General features: G+C 42.6%; 1 protein-coding gene across 1 annotated transcript in view; it reads left to right on the top strand.

The window, feature by feature from the left end:
• Positions 1 to 21386, top strand: part of LOC140191076 (microfibril-associated glycoprotein 4-like) — a 42162-nt gene that overhangs the window by 10229 nt on the left and 10547 nt on the right. Inside the window, 2 exon segments of the mRNA XM_072248151.1 lie at positions 8240 to 8415; positions 10523 to 10602. Of these exon segments, the coding sequence (XP_072104252.1) occupies positions 8240 to 8415; positions 10523 to 10602 (256 nt within the window).

Below are 21386 nucleotides of genomic sequence, written 5' to 3'. Positions count from 1 at the left end.
ATCTACCACCTGTCTGCTGAAGTTATGGACTTCATAGAGGAGGAGAATATTAATCGTCTACTTCCTGATAAAGCTGACTGAACGTTTTTGAAGATTTTCAAACCCAGAAATGGATGGAATTCTTTTTAGTTCCTGGTGTATTTTCTGATGTTTAGCTTAAACATTGCAGCTGTACTGTAGTTTTTATTTTGCTGTTTACCATTGTTGTTAATATTTACAGAAGGATAAAATGTACATGGCAAATTGTTATTTGGTGTACCAAATTGTTAAACAATGTTGTTAAGCAAGGAAGCATTGACTTGAGTGGTGAAAAGGTTGGAATTGTTTGTTGTAATTAGGCCACTGCCACCACCGTCAGGTCTCAGTCACCACCGACAGATGGAACTTTCTTCGTTTTTGTAATTGTCTCTTTAAAATTAAAAATGTGTTTTTTATGTCCAAAATTGTTATTTTGTATATTTAAAGCCAATGATAAAAGTTGCACAACATAAGAGTTTTTAAAGGAGTACACGTGAAATAGTATAAAAAATGAACAAAAGTGAATATTCAACATTTAACAGCATATATGTGTATCTATGGTGTAGACACAATGATTTAAAAGCTCTAAATCTATATAAGACTAAATAAATAGGAATAATTAGCTTTTTATTGTGACTGACTGTGTTGACAAAAACTAAGTAATGACAAGAAAAAAACATATTTTATGAAAAAATTACAAAATCAGGAGGTTGCACTGAAATATTGCTTGATTGCTGAGACCTTGCTCTATAAACATATAAGTTTCTTAACATTTAAAATTTTTCCTTTTCAAAATTAAAACCTGTTTTATCCAAATTCTCAAGAATCAGTGAGTGGATAGTTGGATTGGCAAGTGTTTTGGGTGGAAAGAATGGATAACTTGGTTGTAAAATGGAGCTCTAGTGGGCTGTGTACTACATGGAACACAATGAATAATTTAATTATGGGATGTTGAAGCATAGAAACCACTGAGGTAGTTCTGAGCAGGGACCGTAGAGACCAGCAGTGATGGAGGCTCGGAGACGGTAATTGGGAGTAACACTCTTACTAATAAAGATCACGTAAAATCTTTCAATCTGTTTCAAAGCACTCCGAATTATGCTCATTCGGTGGAGAAACTTGGCCCTTCAGATAACCACTGCGTTTTTGATAACAAAATGCAAAGAAGTAAACTTTTATTTTAGTCAGGAAGAATGCCTCCTCAGAAAGGGTCCGGGTTACAGAGCTCATTTCAGGCTTTGGTTCAGACAAGCTAAGAAAGAATATGCTGGCATTAGAGAAGGTCCAGAAGAGGATCCTGGGTGTGAAACGGTTAACCTACGAGGAGCGTTTGATGGCTCTGAGTCTGTACTCGCTGGCGTTTAGAAGAATGAGGGGGACCTCGTTGAAACCTATCGAATTTTGAGAAGCCCAGATAGAGAGTGGACGTGGAGAGGATGTTCCCAGTAGTGAAGAGTCCAGGACCAGAAGGCACAGCCTCAGAAAGGAGGCACGTCTCTTTAGAACACAGATGAGGAGGAATTTCTTCAGCCAGAGAGCAGTGAATCTGAAAAATTCATTACCATAGACAGCTATGGAGTCCAACTTGTTCAGTATATTTAAAGCTGAGGTTGCTAGGTACTTGATTAGTAAGGGCGTCAAAGGTTACGGGTAAATGCAGGAGAATGTGGTGTAATACCCTGGTATAAGACTATGCTTTATTTCATTAACACAGTTATACTTTATTCTATTTTCTGCAGATTTTCTCAAAATGCAGTCAGTGTTCCTATAATTACATTATACAATTGGGTAGTTCATCTTTGCTGTTTAAAATTTAAAAATCAGTTGGTTGATAATTAGGCTTGTTAAATTAGCCAAAAGGATTTGTCTTGGGAACATTCTAGAGAGACCGTAGGAAAAAGATTGGGGGACCATTTTTTAGAGAAGGTGCGGGATCAAAGAAGGAAAATGGAAACAGATGTTGAACATCGCAGAAGAACATGGTGAAACGCTCGTCCAGCCCATTTGGAAGGACAGGTATCGCTGTCGTAAAATCCTTGTGCAGACAATGGTCTCATGGAGAACGTACAGATAACTTTTAGTTAGCTAGATAGCATATGACCTTGGGGAAAATTTGTCGCCTTTTCCTTGGACGGTGCGTAAATATTTTTTTTTCTGGGATGGATTCTTCAGTGCAAAACCATTTCAATACTGTGTGTAAATAAAATGAAACAAACTGAATTGATTAAGCAATAATGATTATGTCATTGATATAGACTCATATATATGTGATGAGCCTTTTCTTTATTTTGTATTACATAGTTTATTGTATTTGTTATAGTTTAAAATACAGTGCCTATAAAAAGTACTCACTGTCCTTGGAAGTTTTCATGTTTTATTGTTTTACAACATTGAATCACAGTGGATGTAATTTGGCTTTTTGACACTGATTAACAAAAAGGAATCTTTAGTGTCAAAGAGAAAATGATTTTCTACAAATTGGTCTAAATTTATTACAATTACTAAACACAAAATAGCTGTTTGCATAAGTATTCACCCCCTTCAAATCAGTATTGACTAGATGCACCTTTGGCAGCAATTACAGCCTGGAGTCTGTGTGGCTAGATCTCTGTCAGGTTTGCACATCTGGACACTGCAATTTTTCCACATTCTTTACAAGATTTCTCAAGCTCTGTCAGATTGCATGGGGATCATGAGTGAACAGCCTTTTTCATGTCTGGCCACAAATTCTCAGTTGGATTGAGGTCTGGACTCTGACATGGCTACTCCAGGACATTAACTTTGTTGTTTTTAAGCCATCCCTGTGTAGCATTGACTTTTTGCTTGGGGTCATTGTCTTGCTGGAGAACAAAACTTCTTCTAAGTCGTAGTTCTCTTGCAGACTGCATCAGGTTTTCCTGCAGGATTTCCCTGAACTTTGCTGCATTCATTTTACCCTCTACCTCCACAAACCTTCCAGGGCTGCTGAAGTGAAACCTCCCCACAGCATGATGCAGCCATCGCCATGCTTCATGGTAGGGATGGTGTACAGTGTTTGGCTTATGCCAAACATAGCATTTAGTCTGATAGTCAAATAGCTCAATTTTGGTTTCATCAGACCACAGAACCTTCTTCTAGCTGACTTCAGAGTCTAGCACATGCCTTCTGGCAAACTAACCAAGAGCTCACGTGAGGTTTTTCAAAAGTGGCTTTCTCTTTGCCATTCTCTGATTAAGCTGTGACTGCTGAAGCACCCAGACAACAGTCGTATGCACAGTCTCTCCCATCTCAACCACTGAAGCTTGTAACTCCCCCAGAGTTGTCATGGGGTCTCTTGGTGGCCTCCCTCACTAGTCCCCTTCTTGCACAGTCACTCAGTTTTTGAGGACAGCCTGCTCTAGGCAGATTTACACCTGTGCCATATTCTTTCCATTTCTTGATGATTGACTTAACTGTTCTCCAAGTGATATTCAGTGACTTGGACATTGTCTTGTATTCATCTCCTGACTCGTGCTTTTCAATAACCTTTTCTCAGAGTTGATTGGAGTGTTCTTTTGTCTTCATGGTGTAGTGTTTGCCAGGATACTGACTCACCAGCAGTTGGAACTTCTTCTTCTTCTTCGGACTTTTAATGGTGGTTGGCAGTCCAACTTAAAGGTACATTACCACCATCAACTGGACTGGAGTGTGGTGTAGAGAATTGGGAAATAAAACCCCTACTAGTTCTTCATCAAATGAAAGCTAAATTACCCCCAAAAGCCTGAACGTTTGTAAATAATGGAAGACGATATTGTGAATTAAATTAAAGTTACTTTTATAACTTAGTAAAGTTTTTAAATGAAAACTATCAATCCCCAAAGCTAGTAGTGCAGTCTGTGTTTGCTTTCTTTCAACCCTGTATGCTTCACCTCGTAAAAGAATGAGTTCAAACGTTTCATAATGATGGCCAAACCTACACACCTCAGACTGGTTTTCCAACAAGATATAAGGAATGATTAACCGTAGTGTGCCCAATTCTAAGTCAAGTTATTTAATTCTTTCCCTTCTTGTTTTACCCCCTTTTCCCATCAATCCAATAGTTTTACGTATTCTGTAAAACCTTATGCCCTTTATCCAACAAGTTTTGCCATCGTCCCCTAATTCTTAGCCCACCAACCCCATAACTTCTGATTTGCTAAGTGGAAAGTCTAAATCTACATTGATCTTTTAACAGCTTTTTTGGACAATCAACCTGCTCGTTCTCCTCAACACCTCTGTGTGCAGAGACACCCAAGAAAAAGCCATGTAAACCAATACTTTAAAGATGAAATAATGTTTGAAGAGCTTCTAGCAGTAAATATGACCCACTGACCTGTTTTAAGACTAGACTTTTCTTTTTAAATCTTTTTATTAATTATTATTGAAAATCAACAACAAAAAAAATACATTGAAGTAATCGAGTCGATATATCAATATGTACAATAAGTGTTAAACTATCAACCAAGTTGAACAATATATCAATAATAATAAAAAAATCAAAATGTTAAAGCTTTTTTTTGGAGAAAAGAAAGAAGGAAAAAGAACCCCTGCTAACTGAAACAAAAAAAAGTCCTAACAAAAAAAAACATTTGGAGCACAAACCCAGAGCTATACACCATACAAGCTTCCATTAGGAAAAAGACATCAATCCACCAACCAAATCCATTTACCCAAGAATCAGAAGGGGACCATCTTAATTAACTCAATCAAACGATAGTAGCGGGCAAAAGAACCCCACCTTTTCTCAAAGTCAAATCGAGGATCAAAAGTTCGACTTCTGATTTTCTCCAAACTAAGACATAACATCACCTGGGAAAACCATTGTATCAAAGTGGGAGCAGAGGCATCTTTCGATTTTAATAAAATAGCCCTTCTGGCCAATAGTGTGACAAATGCAATTACATATTGGTCTAATATAGAAACACCACGAATATATTGAGGGATTATACTGAACAAAACTTTCAATTTATTAGGATTTTAGTTAATTTTTGAAGCTTTAGAAATTGTAGAAAAAATAGATTTCCAAAACTGTTTCAATACAGAACACGACCAAAACATATGTGTCAATATAGCTGTCTCAGTTTTACATCTATTACAACTATAACATTAGGAAATATTTTAGACACTCTCTCCTTTGTCAAATAATAACCACGTACAATTTTAAATTGAATTGGAGAGTGACTGGCACAAATTGAAGAAGAGTTAACCAACTTCAAAATTCACAACCAATCCTTTGTTATCAAGGTCACGTTAAACTCTCTTTCCCAATCTTGCTTAATCTTAAGTACAGGATAATTATCCTGTTGTAATAGTAAATTATGAATTTTCCCAATGAAACCTTTCACTAAAGGGTTCATTTCTAAAATAATGTCTAACAGGTCAGAATCTTGTATACATGGAAAATTACTTAAATATTCTTGTAAGAAATGTCTGACCCGAAGATACTGCAAAAAGTGTGAGTATGAGAGAGAATATTTAGTTACTAATTTCTCAAAGGACATCAATCGGCCTTCTTGAAACCGATCCATAAAGGAATAAATTCCTTTATTCCTCCAAAGAGAAAGGTTGGATCACTAAGTGAAGTTTAAATAAATAGTTTCGATAAATTAAACTAAGAAGTTAATACCAGTCAACACCCAAAAAGAATCTGAACAAATTACAACTTTGCAAGGACAAATTCCCTCCACCCATTGTAAGCCCAAAATGATGACAACTAATTCTTCTGTATATACTGATAAATGGTTAGTAAGCAGATAAAAGTGTATTTTTTTCTACAATCAATTGAAACACCTTGATTGCACACAGGTGATCTGAATTTAACTAAATAAGGTGACTTCTGGCTGCACCAGTGATGATTTGGTATGTCGTATTAAAGGATGTAAGTACTTATGCAATGATTTATTTTGTGTTTTATATTTGTAATTAATTTAGATCACTTTGTAGAGATCTGTTTTGAGTCTACAAAGACTTTAACACAAAAGAGTCTTTTTCTGTTGAAAAGTGTCAAAAAAGTCAAATTAAATCCACTGTGATTCAATGTTGTAAAACAATAAAACATGAAAACTTCCGGGGGTGGGGGAGAGTACTTTTTATAGGCACTGTAGTTTGTCAATACAATTTCAATTTGAAGTTTAAACTGGTGTGAGTTAAATTATTGCTTCCTAGCGGAAGGTAAATGCATGGCTGTGTCAGTGTTGGTGTAAGTAACAGTCCTGCTTTCCCCTAAAGGAACATTCAAACTTTTATGCTTGTGTTTACCCAAATCATATTTACCCTAGACGTTCATTTACTGGGAATTGGCCTTGTCACCATTATTCCCATGCAATATCGAGTTATGTTGGTGTTAGTTTGTATTTGCAGTAAGAGATAACTCATTACGAGCTTAATCAGGTCCTGATGAAGCATCTCGGCCTGGAACATGGACTGTACTTTTTTCCATAGATGCTGCCTGGCCTGCTGAGTTCTACCAGCATTTTGTGTGTGTTGCCTGGATTTCCAGCATCTGCAGATTTTCTCTTGTTTGTGACTGCATTCCATCTGCCACTTCTTTGCTCATTCTCCTAAACTGTCTAAGTCCTTCTGTAGCCTCCCTATTTCCTCAAACCTACCTGCCCCTCCACCTATCCACGTACCAAACTATGCAACAAAGCCATCAATTCCATCATCCAAACCATTGACATATAACTTGAAAAGAAAGGGGCCCAACACAGCCCCCTGTGGAACACCGCTTGTCGCCACTGGCAGCCAAATAGAAAAGGCTCCCTTTATTCCCCCACTTTGCCTCCTGCCAATCGGCCATTGCTTTGTCCATGCTAGAATCTTTCCTGTAATACCATGGGCCTGTAGCTTGTTAAGCAGCCTCATGTGTGGCACCTTGTCCAAGGCCTTCTGAAAATCCAAGTACACAACATCCACCGATACTCCCTTTTCTATTCTGCTTGTTATTTCTTCAAAGAATTCCAACAGATTAATTGGGCAAGATTTTCCCTTGAGGGAACCATGCCGACTATGGCTTTTTTTTATCATGTGCCTTCAAGTACCCCAAAATCACTTCCTTAGCAGTTGATTCCAACATCTTCCCAACCACTGAGGTCAGACTAACTGACCTATCATTTCCTTTCTTCTGCCTCTCTCTGTTCTTGAAGAGTGGAGTGACATTTGCAATTTTCCAGTCTTCCAGATCCATTCCAGAATCTAGTGATTCTTGAAAGATCATTACTAAAGCATGCACAATCTACTCAACCACCTCCTTTTGAAACGGGTGTAGACCATCTGTTCCTGGTGACTTATCTACCTACAATCCTTTCAGTTTCCCAAGATCCCTCTCTCTAGTCATGGTAACTTCATACACCTCATTACCCCTGACACCTGGAACTTCCACCACACTGCTAGTATCTTTCACAGTGAAGACTGATGCAAAATACTTCTTCAGTTCATTCTCCATTTCCTTGTCTCTCATTACTACCACTACAGCATCGTTTCCAGTGGTCCGATATCCACTCCTGTCTCTCTTTTACACTTCATGTATCTGAAGAGACTTTTGGTATCCTCTTTAGTATTATTGGCTAGCTTACTTTCCCATTCCATCTTTACCTTCTTAACGATATTGTTAGTTGCCTTCTGTTGGTATTTAGAAAATTCCCAATCCCCTAACTTCCCATTAATTTTTGCTTTACTATATGCCCTCTCTTTGGCTCTTCTGTTGGCCTTGACTTCCCTTTTTAGTGATGGTTGTGTGTTTTTTGTCTGTAGAATTCTTCTTCCTCTTTGGGATGTGAAGATCCTGTGCCTTCCGAATTTTTTCCAGAAATTCCAACCATTACTGCTCTGCTGTCATCCCTGCAATGTTCTTTCCCAATCAACTCTGGCCATCTCCTCTCTCATGCCTCTGTAATTTCCTTTACTCCACTTTCCTATGGTCTTCAATACAAAGAGGACAGAGTCAATTGGAAGTCACAAGTTCAAGCAGGTGATGAAATAAGGGTAATGTTAGTAGTGAGATGTTAGTAGTGAAGGAAAGGGGCTAGTTATCAATACCAGGCCTTTGTGAGTACGGAGTGTAAGAGAGGTGCAGATGAGCTGAATTTGGATGGAGTTAGGCAGGATGCAGAACCAAGAGTGAAATGAAAACCTAATCACTTTGAGACAATTATGATGTCAGTATGCTGCTTGATGCTGAACCTGAGATATGTCTCTCACTAATACTATCCTGATTCCCATCCAGGAGTAGATGCGAATACCTTGAACAATGGGACTCCCTGGTTTAACTTTGTCCTGGATTGTTCAGACCTTTACCGCCAAGGCTTTCACATGAGCGGCATTTATCAGATATACCCGTCTGGACCATTCCTTCCACTCAGTGTTTACTGTGACATGGAGAGCAACGGCGGAGGCTGGACTGTAAGCTGGGGCCTTAGCCCTAATGAAATTATTTTCCTGTCTGTCAGAAAGTTGGTACTTAGTTTCCTTGCTTTACCTTGAAAGGCTTTGATCCTATTGCCAAATACAAAGTTCAAAGTGCAAAGTAAATCTATTATCAAGGTACATACATGTCGCCATGCACTATCCTGAGGTTTGTTTTCATAGCAAATCCACAGAAACACATCCGAATCAATGCAAAACTACACACAAACAAGCAACGTGTAAAAAATGACAAATTGTGTAAATACAAAAAGAAAGACAAAATAATAATAATGATAAATAAGTAATAAATAATATTGAGAACATGAGTTGCAGAGTCCTGGAAAGTGAGTCCATAGGTTGTGGAATCAGTTCAGCGTTGAGGCGAGTAAAGTTATCCACCCTTCTTCAGGGGCCTGATGGTTGAGGGGTAATAGCTCCTTTTGAACCAAGTGGTGTGGCTCCTGTACCTCCTTCCAGATGGTACAGGATAGTGAGGGTCCTTGATGATGGATTCTGCTTTCCAGTGGGACAAGGGGCCTGCTTCAATGCTGTATGACAATCATATTGAACCTCACCAACGAGATATTTAAAAATTGCTGGTGAACGCAGCAGGCCAGGCAGCATCTCTAGGAAGAGGTACAGTTGACGTTTCGGGCCGAGACCCTTCGTCAGGACTAACTGAAAGAAGATCCAGTAGGAGATTTGAAAGTGGGAGCGGGAGGGGAGATCCAAAATGATAGGAGAAGACAGGAGGGGGAGGGATGGAGCCAAGAGCTGGACAGGTGATTGGCAAAGGGGATATGAGAGGATCATGGGACAGGAGATCCGGGGAGAAGGAAAAGGGGGAGGGGGGGAAAACCCAGAGGATGGGCGAGGAGTATAGTCAGAGGGACAGAGGGAGAAAAAGGAGAGTGAGAGAAAGAATGTGTGTATGAAAATAAATAACGGATGGGGTACGAGAGGGGGGTGGGGCATTAGTGGAAGTTAGAGAAGTCAATGTTCATACCATCAGGTTGGAGGCTACCCAGACGGAATATAAGGTGTTGTTCCTCCAACCTGAGTGTGGCTTCATCTTTACAGTAGAGGAGGCCGTGGATAGACATGTCAGAATGGGAATGGGACGTGGAATTAAAATGTGTGGCCACTGGGAGATCCTGCTTTCTGTCCCGTCCTGTCTTCTCCTATCATTTCAGATCTCCCCCTCCCCGTCCCACTTTCAAATCTCTTACTGATTCTTCCTTCGGTTAGTCCTGACGAAGGGTCTGGGCCCGAAACGTCGACTGTACCTCTTCCTAGACGATGCTGCCTGGCCTGCTGCGTTCACCAGCAACTTTGATGTGTGTTGCTTGAAATTCCAGCAGCTGCAGATTTCCTCGTACAATGAGATATTTACCCATTTGCGGACTAAATCTGTTGACACGCCTTTTAGCCATTGACATTATCAATTTTATGCTCAAATCTGACTTCTTTATTTCCACATGTACACATTAACCAAATCTGCCCAACCAATGAAGAGGAGGTCACCCCACCAGATGACTCAACATGACAACAAACACCACAGTTTATTTTACTTGTGGTATTTGAGAAAGTTATTGTAAAATTATGAAGTATATCCCCAGGTGTAAACTGGGTTAGAGCAATAACAAGCACTGCAGTTGGTTGTACCTTTTACCCGTGGCATTTGAATGAGCTTTATAGCGCCAACGACCGGGGTTCAATTCCCTCCACTGTCTTTACGTTTTCCCTGTGACTGCATGGGCTTCCCCTGGGTGCTTCAGTTTCCTCCCACGTTCCAAGGACATATGGGTTAGTAGGTTGCTTGGTCACATGGGCGTAATCAGAGGGTGTGGGTCTATTGGGATGAAAGGCTTGTTATCGCGGTGTAATTAACATAGTTAAAGAATGAGTTTCCAGACCTTCTGGTCAAAATGTCACCTGTGTACGATGCTACTTCAGTTGAGATCTTCTGGATAAATCATGAAACCATATATTTCACTTCTTTTATTTTTTTTACCTTTGTTTTTCATCTTGAATGTGATTGTGGAACTGTTGGAGCCTGTGATTTTCAGTTTGGAGATCTTTCGGGTGTTTTCATGCTCTGCAGTCTCCGAGAGGATTCCGGGAGGAGGAGGCGGTGTGCACGAACCCCGTGGCAAGAGGCTGCAGGATGGGGCGTGAACCAACGTTTGACCCTGTTTCATGATTAAAGCTTCTGTTGTTTACCAATCAAAGGGACGAGGGAGAGTGAAACATCGAGGCAAACGCAGAAGGTGAGCGCCAGGTGGGGAGTCACTCTGCTGTCGGAGAGGGAGACTGCCCTTTGATCGCTGGGGATCACTCTGCTGTCGGAGAGGGGTGAGACTGCTGCTGTGCCCAGAGAATGTTACGTAGGTTTTCTGCACTTTGGACATGGACTTTTGTTTAGTCTTATAGTTTTTTTTATATTCTATGATTTTCACCTGATCTTTCTTGTTTTTTTTTGTGTGGGGGGGGTTAGGGAAATTGGGGATTGATGTGCCTGTTCCATTTTGTTTCTTTTGTGTGGGGATGAAGAATTTGGGGGTTGGTGATCGTGCTACCAGTCTTTTCTTTCTTGGTTTCGTGACTAATCTGGAGAAGAAGAACTTCAGAGTTTTTAGATTAGATTATGAGGACACGCAGTCCTCTTTTATTGTCATTTAGTAATGCACGCATTAAGAAATGATACAATATTCCTCCGGTGTGATATCACAGAAACACAGGACAGACCAAGACTGAAAAACTAACAAAAACCACATAATTATAAAATATAGTTACAACAGTGCAACAATACCATAACTTGATGAAGAACAGGCCATGGCACAGTAAAAAAGTTCAAAGTCTCTCGAAAGTCCCACATCTCACACAGACGGGAGAAGGAAGAAAACTCTCCCTGCCATGCCCGACCACAGTCTGACTCTGAGTCCTCCGAAAACTTCGAGCTCTGTTCAGCCCTCCAACACTGAGTACCGAGCACCATCTCTGCCGAGCGCTTTGACCCCAGCCCCGGCCACCAGCAGCAGGCAAAGCCGGGGATTTTGGGGCCTCCCCTCCAGAGATTCTCGATCGCACAGTAGCAGCAGCAGCAGCGAACCGGACATTTCAGAAGTTACTCCAGATGTTCCTCTGCTTCTCACTTCTGTCTCCATCAAATCAGAATTGTGCACAGCGTCCTACTTACGAATACAATATAATTTCACCGGAGAGCTGCGCGTGCTGCATCGCGCTGCCATCTTCTCCTCCCACCTTTGTATACTTTGATAATAAATGAACCTTTGAGCCTTTTGAACCTTTGAGTGTATAATAAAGAAGGGCTTCCCCTGATATAAAGAAGGTTGGAAGAATACTATTTTTATTAAAGGGTTAGATTGGACAGAGACACAGAGTGACACGGCATGAAACATTGACCCACCATCTCCATGCTGGCCATAAAGGGTCCATATATACCGCCTCTACTCTGTATTCCTGCCACTCCGGTCTCTTGCATAGATTTCTATTGGCAGCAGCCACCTTCAGCTGAATTGGCCCTGATCTCTGGAATATCATCTCTAAGCCTGGCTGCTTTTCTTAAGGCAAAGATTTTCTTAAGATACTCCTTAAAACCTTCCTCTTTGGCAGAGCTCTCAATCATCTGTGGTTCAGTTCTTTTGTAACACTCCTGAGTGTTCTACCATTACGAGGCAGTAATATAAATATTCAGTTCTGATGAAGGGTCTCGGCCCAAAACATCGACTATTTATTCCTCTTCATAGATACTGCCTAGCTCACTGAGTTCCTCCAGCATTTTATGTGCGTTACTCTGAACTTCCAGCATCTGCAGATTCACTTGTGTATATAAGTATAACTTATTGTTTTATACATCTTTTCTAAAGTTTGTTTGGATTAAATTTCATACCCATTTATTCGTTCTCTAGCCCAGCGGTCCCCAACCACGGGGCTGCGGACCGGTACCGGGCCGCAGAGCATGCGCTACTGGGCCACGAGGAAACGCTATAGATTTGGCGATATGAGTCAGCTGCACCTTTCCTCGTTCCCTGTCACGCCCACTGTTGAGTCATTACGCACGCGAGGTCATTACGCGTCCATGTCAGCGCGGGAAGGAGAGCAACTCCTCAAGCTTGCAAATGACGGCGGGCTGAAAAGTATGTTTGACATAACGTCTCTGCCGGCATTCCGGATCAAAGTCAAGGCTAAATATCCTGAGATAGCCACGAAAGCACTGAAAACGTTGCTTCCATTTCCAACGTATCTCTGCAATGAATGCAAGAAAACTAAATTGCGGAATAGACTGGACATAAAGAACCCCCTTCGAGTATCGCAGTCTCCCATCACCCCTCCATAGGACCGTCTTGAGCCCAGGGCTCCCACTGATTCAGCGATATTGGTGCGTTGCAATGATGTTATAAGTTCATGCGGGGGAAATATGCGCTGTGTTCAATATCCAAACGTTACTTAAAATGTTATGATTCTATTGACTTATATAACCATATAACAATTACAGCACGGAAACAGGCCATTTCTGCCCTTCTAGTCTGTGCCGAACACTACTCTCACCTAGTCCCACCGACCTGCACTCAGCCCAGAACCCTCCATTCCTTTCCTGTCCACATACCTATCAAATTTAACTTTAAATGATAATATCGAACCTGCTTCTGCCACTTCTACTGGGAGTTCGTTCAACACTTACTTCAAGCTCCCCTGTCCTCCCCTGATAATTGACTTATCACTATATTCATGCGAGGAAAATATCCGCTGCGTGTTTAATATTAAATTCGTTAGATAAACACTTTTAGAAATGAAATTGAGTGTATTAGCCACTTATCACCGATATTCCAGTTCTGATTAACCCCCACCCCCGAACAGAATCGCCAAAAGCGATTTGTAGAAAAGTAATCGGCACGTGCACGCATGCGTAAGTCACATATGCGCACTGATGCCCGCGCAAGGCTTCATGGTCATTGTAGTCTTTCTCGGGGTAAACCCAACGTATTTGACTGCTACACACATCAAAGTTGCTGGTGAACGCAGCAGGCCAGGCAGCATCTGTAGGAAGAGGTACAGTCGAAGTTTCAGGCCGAGACCCTTCGTCAGGACTAACTGAAGGAAGAGTGAGTAAGGGATTTGAAAGTTGGAGGGGGAGGGGGAGATCCAAAATGATAGGAGAAGACAGGAGGGGGAGGGATGGAGCCAAGAGCTGGACAGGTGATTGGCAAAAGGGATACGAGAGGATCATGGGACAGGAGGTCCGGGAAGAAAGACAAGGGTGGGGGGGAACCCAGAGGATGGGCAAGGGGTATATTCAGAGGGACAGAGGGAGAAAAAGGAGAGTGAGAGAAAGAATGTGTGTGTAAAAATAAGTAACAGATGGGGTACGAGAGGGAGGTCGGGCATTAGCGGAAGTTAGAGAAGTCGATGTTCATGCCATCAGGTTGGAGGCTACCCAGACGGAATATAAGGTGTTGTTCCTCCAACCTGAGTGTGGCTTCATCTTTACAGTAGAGGAGGCTGTGGATAGACATGTCAGAATGAGAATGGAATGTGGAATTAAAATGTGTGGCCACTGGGAGATCCTGCTTTCTCTGGCGGACAGAGCGTAGGTGTTCAGCAAAGCGGTCTCCCAGTCTGCGTCGGGTCTCGCCAATATATAAAAGGCCACATCGGGAGCGCCGGACGCAGTATATCACCCCAGTCGACTCACAGGTGAAGTGTTGCCTCACCTGGAAGGACTGTTTGGGGCCCTGAATGGCGGTAAGGGAAGAAGTGTAAGGGCATGTGTAGCACTTGTTCCACTTACACGGATAAGTGCCAGGAGGGAGATCAGTGGGGAGGGATAGGGGGGACGAATGGACAAGGGAGTCGTGTAGGGAGCGATCCCTGCGGAAAGCAGAGAGAGGAGGGGAGGGAAAGATGTACTTAGTGGTGGGATCCCGTTGGATCCCGTTGGAGGTGGCGGAAGTTACGGAGAATAATATGTTGGACCCGGAGGCTGGTGGGGTGGTAGGTGAGGACCAGGGGAACCCTATTCCTAGTGGAGTGGCGGGAGGATGGAGTGACAGCAGATGTACGTGAAATGGGGGAGATGCGTTTAAGAGCAGAGTTGATAGTGGAGGAAGGGAAGCCCCTTTCTTTAAAAAAGGAGGACATCTCCCTCATCCTAGAATGAAAAACCTCATCCTGAGAGCAGATGCGGCAGAGACGGAGGAATTGCGAGAAGGGGATGGCGTTTTTGCAAGCGACAGGGTGAGAAGAGGAGTAGTCCAGATAGCTGTGAGAGTCATTAAGCTTATAGTAGACATCAGTGGATAAGCTGTCTCCAGAGACAGAGAAGGAAAGATCTAGAAAGGGGAGGCAGGTGTCGGAAATGGACCAGGTAAACTTGAGGGTAGGGTGAAAGTTGGAAGCAAAATTAATAAAGTCAACGAGCTCTGCATGCGTGCAGGGAGCAGTGCCAATGCAGTCGTCGATGTAGCGAAGGAAAAGTGGGGGACAGATACCAGAATAGGCACGGAACATAGATTGTTCCACAAAGCCAACAAAAAGGCAGGCATAGCTAGGACCCATACAGGTGCCCATAGCTACACCTTTAGTTTGGAGGAAGTGGGAGGAGCCAAAGGAGAAATTATTAAGAGTAAGGACTAATTCCGCTAGACGGAGCAGAGTGGTGGTAGAGGGGAACTGATTAGGTCTGGAATCCAAAAAGAAGCGTAGAGCTTTGAGACCTTCCTGATGGGGGATGGAAGTATATAGGGATTGGACATCCATGATGAAAATAAAGCGGTGGGGGCCAGGGAACTTTGCTGAACACCTACGCTCTGTCCGCCAGAGAAAGCAGGATCTCCCAGTGGCCACACATTTTAATTCCACATCCCATTCCCATTCTGACATGTCTATCCACGGCCTCCTCTACTGTAAAGATGAAGCCACACTCAGGTTGGAGGAACAACACCTTATATTCCGTCTGGGTAGCCTCCAACCTGATGGCATGAACATCGACTTCTCTAACTTCTACTAATGCCCCACCTCCCCCTCGTACCTCATCTGTTATTTATTTTTATACACACATTCTTTCTCTCACTCTCCTTTTTCTCCCTCTGTCCCTCTGAATATACCCCTTGCCCATCCTCTGGGATCCCCCCCGCCCCTGTCTTTCTTCCCAGACCTCCTGTCCCATGATCCTCTCGTGTCCCTTTTGCCAATCACCTGTCCAGCTCTTGGCTCCATCCCTCCCCCTCCTGTCTCCTCCTATCATTTTGAATCTCCCCCTCCCCCTCCAACTTTCAAACCTCTTACTCACTCTTCCTTCAGTTAGTCCTGACGAAGGGTCTCGGCCTGAAATGTCAACTGCACCTCTTCCTAGAGATGCTGCCTGGCCTGCTGTATTCACCAGCAACTTTGATGTGTGTTGCTTGAATTTTCAGCATCTGCAGAATTCCTGTTGTTTGCGTATTTGACTGCTGCTCTTGTCCATTGCCAACCCTACCCACGCCCCCCCCACCCCCGGTCGGCCGGTCCGCAAGAATATTGTCAGTATGAAACTGGTCCGCAGTGCAAAAAAGGTTGGGGACCCCTGCTCTAGCCATTAGGATGTTTAAGGAAATAAAAGAACAGTGGAGATAATTCTAAACACAAAAGAGCTAGAAATCTTGAAGAACACACAGAAAATGCTGGAGGAACTCAGCAGATCAGTCAGCATTTATGGAGAGGGAAAAAGAGTTAACATTTCTGGCCAATACCCTACATCAGAACCCTGATGAAGGGTGTCGGCCCTGCAGGTCGACTCTTTATTCCTTTCATAGATGCTGCCTGACCTGCTGCATTCCTCCAGCATTTTTATTGGAGATATGCTCAATGACCACTTTATTAGGTACCACCTGTATGTAATAAAGTGACTTCTGGATGTACGTTTGTGGTCTTCCGCTGCTGGTTCAAGGTTCGAAGTGTTGTGTATTCATACGTGCTCTTCTGCACACCTCTGTTGCAACATGTGGTTATTTGAGTTATTGTCACCTTCCTGTCAGCTTGAATCACTATTCTCCCCCATCCTTTCTCATTAACAAGGAATTTTCGTCCACAGAACTGATGCTCACTGAATGTTTTTCTTTTGTTTTTCACACCATTCCCTGTAAACTCTAGAGACTGTTGTGCGTGTAAATCCCAGGTGATCAGCGGTCTCTGAGATACTCGAACCACCCCATCTGGCACCAACATTCATTCCACAGTCAAAGTCATTTAGTTCACATTTCTTCCCCAATATTCTGGTATTTGTTCTGCACAACAACTGAACTCTTTGACCATGTCTGCGTGCTTTATGCATTGAGTTGCTGCCATATGATATTTGCATTAATGAGCAGGTGTACAAATCTATCTAATAAAGTGGCCACTGAGAACAATTCTGCCCCCCGTTCATCTCTGTGCCACCTTTCACAGCCAGCCCCTTCACTCCCAAAGAATGTACTTTCATTACAGATAGTTGTTGTTATAATGAAGCATTCTGAACTCTGTTATTGCTTTTCCATTGGTACTACGTTGGTGGAATCTTGTTTGGAATGATTTTTTTTGTACCTTGGTATTTGTGACAAGAGTAAGCCTATTATCATTACTCATTTACCATGAGAACATCACTATATATTGCAGCCGAAGCAAGAAAACTTGGAAACATAGGACATAAGACATACCTTGACCATCTTACTCTTCAGGCCTGGTCCACCGTTCAATATTGATCATACAAGTTCCTTCTTTCTCCTATGTCTCTTGACCTCTTTAGCCCAAGAACTATCATAAGACCATAAGAATTAAGCTATTTGATCCATTGAATCTGCTCCGCTATTCAATCATGACTGATTGATTGTCCCTCTCAACTCCATTCATCTACCTTGTCTCCTGTCATTCATTGACACTTACTAATTAGGAACCCTTCAACCTCCACTTTAAATATACCCAATGACTTGGCCTCCACAGCCATCTCTGGCATGAATTCCTCAGGTTCCCCATCTTCTGGCTGAAGAAATTCCTCCTCATTTCTATTTTAAAGGTACATTCTCCTGTCTTGGAGCTGTGTGCTCCTACAGTCCCCCACTATAGGAAGCAACATCTCCACATCCACTCTGTCCCGGCCTTTCAATATTCGATAGGTTTCAATGAGATCCCGCTTCATTCTTCTAAACTCCAATGACTCTTGGCCCAGTGTTTTGCACACTGTTGTGGGGGATGACCTCCCAGGGGAATGCCATGGAGACCAGGTTACTGGCACTGAGCATTGGTCTGTGGTGCAGAAGGGAAAGAGGGAGAAGAGGGGAGCGGTAGTGATAGGGGACAGATAGGAGGTTCTGTGGACGTGAATGGGACACCCGAATGGTATGTTGCCTCACTGGTGCCAGGGTCAGGTACGTCTCAGCTCGCGTCCACAGTGCTTGGAGAGGGAGGGAGAGCAGCTAGATGCCTTGGACTCAATGACATGGGAAGGAAAAGCAAAGAGGACCTGAAAAGAGAATTTAGAGAGCTAGGTAGAAAGCTGAGAAGCCCGACCTTCTGGATAGTAATTTCTGGATTGCTGCCTGTGCCACGTGCCACTGAGGGTAGAAACAGGAAGATCTGGCAGATGAATGCGTGGCTGAGAAGCTGGTGCAGGGGGCAGGGCTTCAGGTTCTTGGATCATTGGGATCTCTTCTGGGGGAGGTATGACCTGTTCAAAAGTGACGTGTTGCGCCTGAACCCGAAGTTCTCACAGGCAGGTTTGCTAGAGCTGTTGGGGAGGGTTTGAACTAATTTGGCAGGGGTGTGGGAACTGGAGTGAAGGGACTTGGGATAGGACAGATGGTTAAAAAAAGAAAAGATGGCGTGCAGTCAGACTGTCAGGAAGGGTAGGCAGATGACAGGACAAAATTGTAGCCAGCAGGGTGAGTATCAGTGCATTAGGGATGCAGATTCAAAAAGAGTAGCAAATACAGTACTCAAAGTGTCATATCTCAATGCACAGTGTATAATAAGATGGATGATCTTGTTGCACTATTACAGATGGTCAGGTATGATGTTGTGAGCATCACTGAATCGTGGCTAAAGGATAGTTGTAATTGGGAATATAAAGTCCAGGGTTACATGTTGTATCAGAGGGATAGGAAGGTAGGCAGAGTGGGTGGCGGGGATGACAGCAGAGCAGCAATGGTGTGAGTTTCTGGGAAAAATGAGGAAGGTGCAGGATGGATGTATTCCAAAGACAAAGAAATGCTCAAATGCCAAAATATTACCATCGTGGCTGACAAGGAAAATCAAAGCCAATGTAAAAACAAAAAAGAGGGCATATAGCAACGCAAAAATTAGTGGTAAGACAGAGGATTGGAAAGCTTTAAAAACCCTACAGAGTGCAACTAAAAGACTCAATGGGGGACAAAAGATGAAATATGAAAGCAAGCTGGCAAACAATATCAAAGTGGATAGCGAAAGTTTTTTCAAGTATGTAAAAAATAAAAGCGAGATGAGAGTGGGTATAGGACTGCGAGAAAATGAGGCCAGGGAAATAATAATGGGGGCCAAGGAAATGGCAGATGAACTAAATGAGCATTTTGCATTGGTGTTCACTGTGGAAGACACTAGCAACGTGCCAGATGTTGAAGGGTGCAAAGGAAGAGAAGCGGGTGCAGTTACTATGACAAGAGAGAAGGTGCTCAAAAAGCTGAAAGACCTAAGGGTACATAAGTCACCCGGACCAGATGAACCACCCCCTAGGGTTCTGAAAGCAGCCGAGATAGTGGGGCATTAGTAATGATCTTCCAAAAATTGTTGGACTCTGGCATGGTGCCAGAGGACTGGAAAATTGCAAATGTCACTCCACTCTTTAAGAGATGAGGAAGGCGGAAGAAAGGCAGTTATAGATCAGTTAGCCTGACCTCAGTGGTTGGGAAGATGTTCAAGTCAATTTTTAAGGATGAGGTTCTGAAGTACTTAGTGACACAGGACAAGATAGGACAAAGTCAGCATGGTTTCCTTCAGGGAAAATCCCGCCTGACGAACCTGTTGGGATTCTTTGAGGAGATTACAAGTAGGATAGATAAAGGGGACACAGTGGATGCTGTATATTTGGACTTTCAGAAGGCCTTTGACAAGGTGCCACACATGAGGCTGCTTACCAAGTTAAGAGCCAATGGTATTACAGGAAAGTTACTGGCATGTTTAGAGCATTGGCTGATTGGTAGGAGGTAGTGACTGGGAATGACTGCCAGTGACTAGTGGTGTTCCGCAGGGGTTGGTGTTGGGACCACTTCTTTTTATGCTGTATATCAATGATTTAGATGATGGAATAGATGGCTTTGTTGCCAAGTTTGCAGATGATACGAAGATCGGTGGAGGGGCAGGTAGCGTTGAGGAAACAGATAGGCTGCAGAAGGACTTAGACAGATTTGGAGAATGGGCAAGAAAGTGGCAAATGAAATACAATGTTGGAAAATGCATGGTCTTGCACTTTGGTAGTAGAAATAAATGTGCAGACTATTTTCTAAATAGCGAGAAAATCCAAAAATCTGAGGTGCAAAGGGACCTGGGAGTCCTTGTGCAGAACACCCTAAAGGTTAACTTGCAGGTAGAGTCCGTGGTGAGGAAGGCAAATGCCATGTTAGAAAAATGGAGGACTATGTCAGAGGGAAGGGTTCGATTGAGGTTGGAGTAGGTTAAAAGATTGGCACGACATCGTGAGCCGAAGGGACTACTGTGCAGTATTGTTCTATGTATTAATTATCACATTAGAATTAATAATGCACGTAGAGATGGCAGATATTGAAATCTGGAACAACAACCAAGACGCTGGAAGAATTTAATGGGCTGAGAGGCATCAGTGGGGAGGAGATGAGTTATGAACGTTCGAATCAAAGCCCTTTATCTGGCCCGCACCAATGCCTCTTGACCTGCCAATTTCCTCCAGCAGATTGTTTGCTAATAACACACTGTAATAAGGCCATGAGTACAAAAGACTCTCAGAGTTCACTTGGCTTTATGACAAGTCCGGTTTTGGTACTTTGTGGCTCCACAACTTCAAGACATCAATGCTTCGATGAGCCCAGGATTCAATGTTTTATCTCTTTAAGTCTCTCTATCCTTCAAAGCTCAACCCTCGCACAGCTTTATATTTGATCATTCAGATTGGTATCAAACAGGATTATCTACTATGTTTACAGTGTTCTATAATTAGCATGTACTACTAGATATTTGTCCTTTGGAATTTAGCCTGGATTCTGCTAAGGGAACTTCTTAATTCCTTTGACCATAAGCCAATTTTTACGTATCATGAGATTGCTTCTAGAAATCTATACTGACTAGCCTGTACTGTGCAGACAGAGTGTTTTGCAGTCAGTAGCTCCTCGGTCACGTGTATATTTAGAAGAAAATCCCTGGCTCTTTTGAAGAACATTCCTCTCCTGATGAATTTCTACTTCTCATTCCTCTCCTGAAGAACATTCCTCTTCTGTTGAACATTCCTTTCCTGTTGAATATCTATTACTCATTCTTCTCCTGATGAATTATTACTCTCTTGAAGAACATTACCTTCCTAATGAATATCAATTCTTCTTTCAACTGCAGCATATGACAAGATTATTTATCATGTGTACAGTGAAATGTGTCATTTGTCTCTCTCTCTCTCTCCTTCTCCATCTTTCTCCATCTCTCTATCTCTCCACATCTCTGACTCCCTCTCTTTGTCTAAATATCTACAGTATATCTTTCTCTGCATCTCACTCTGCTCTCTCCTCTCTCTACCTGTCTATCTTTGACTATATATCTCTATCACTCTCTATCGCTCCATCTCTTTTTCTCCATATCTCTATCACTCTCTATCGCTCCATCTCTTTTTCTCCATATCTCTATCTCTCCATCGCTATGTTTCTCTCATTCCCTCACTCTCCTTCACTTCTCTCTTCCTCTGTCTCTCTCACTCTATCTGCCTATATGTTTATATATTATCA

The sequence above is a fragment of the Mobula birostris genome, chromosome 32 (assembly GCF_030028105.1).
Source record: "Mobula birostris isolate sMobBir1 chromosome 32, sMobBir1.hap1, whole genome shotgun sequence".
NCBI classification, from domain to species: Eukaryota; Metazoa; Chordata; class Chondrichthyes; order Myliobatiformes; family Myliobatidae; genus Mobula; species Mobula birostris.
This window is presented reverse-complemented; position numbering and strand designations above follow the sequence as displayed.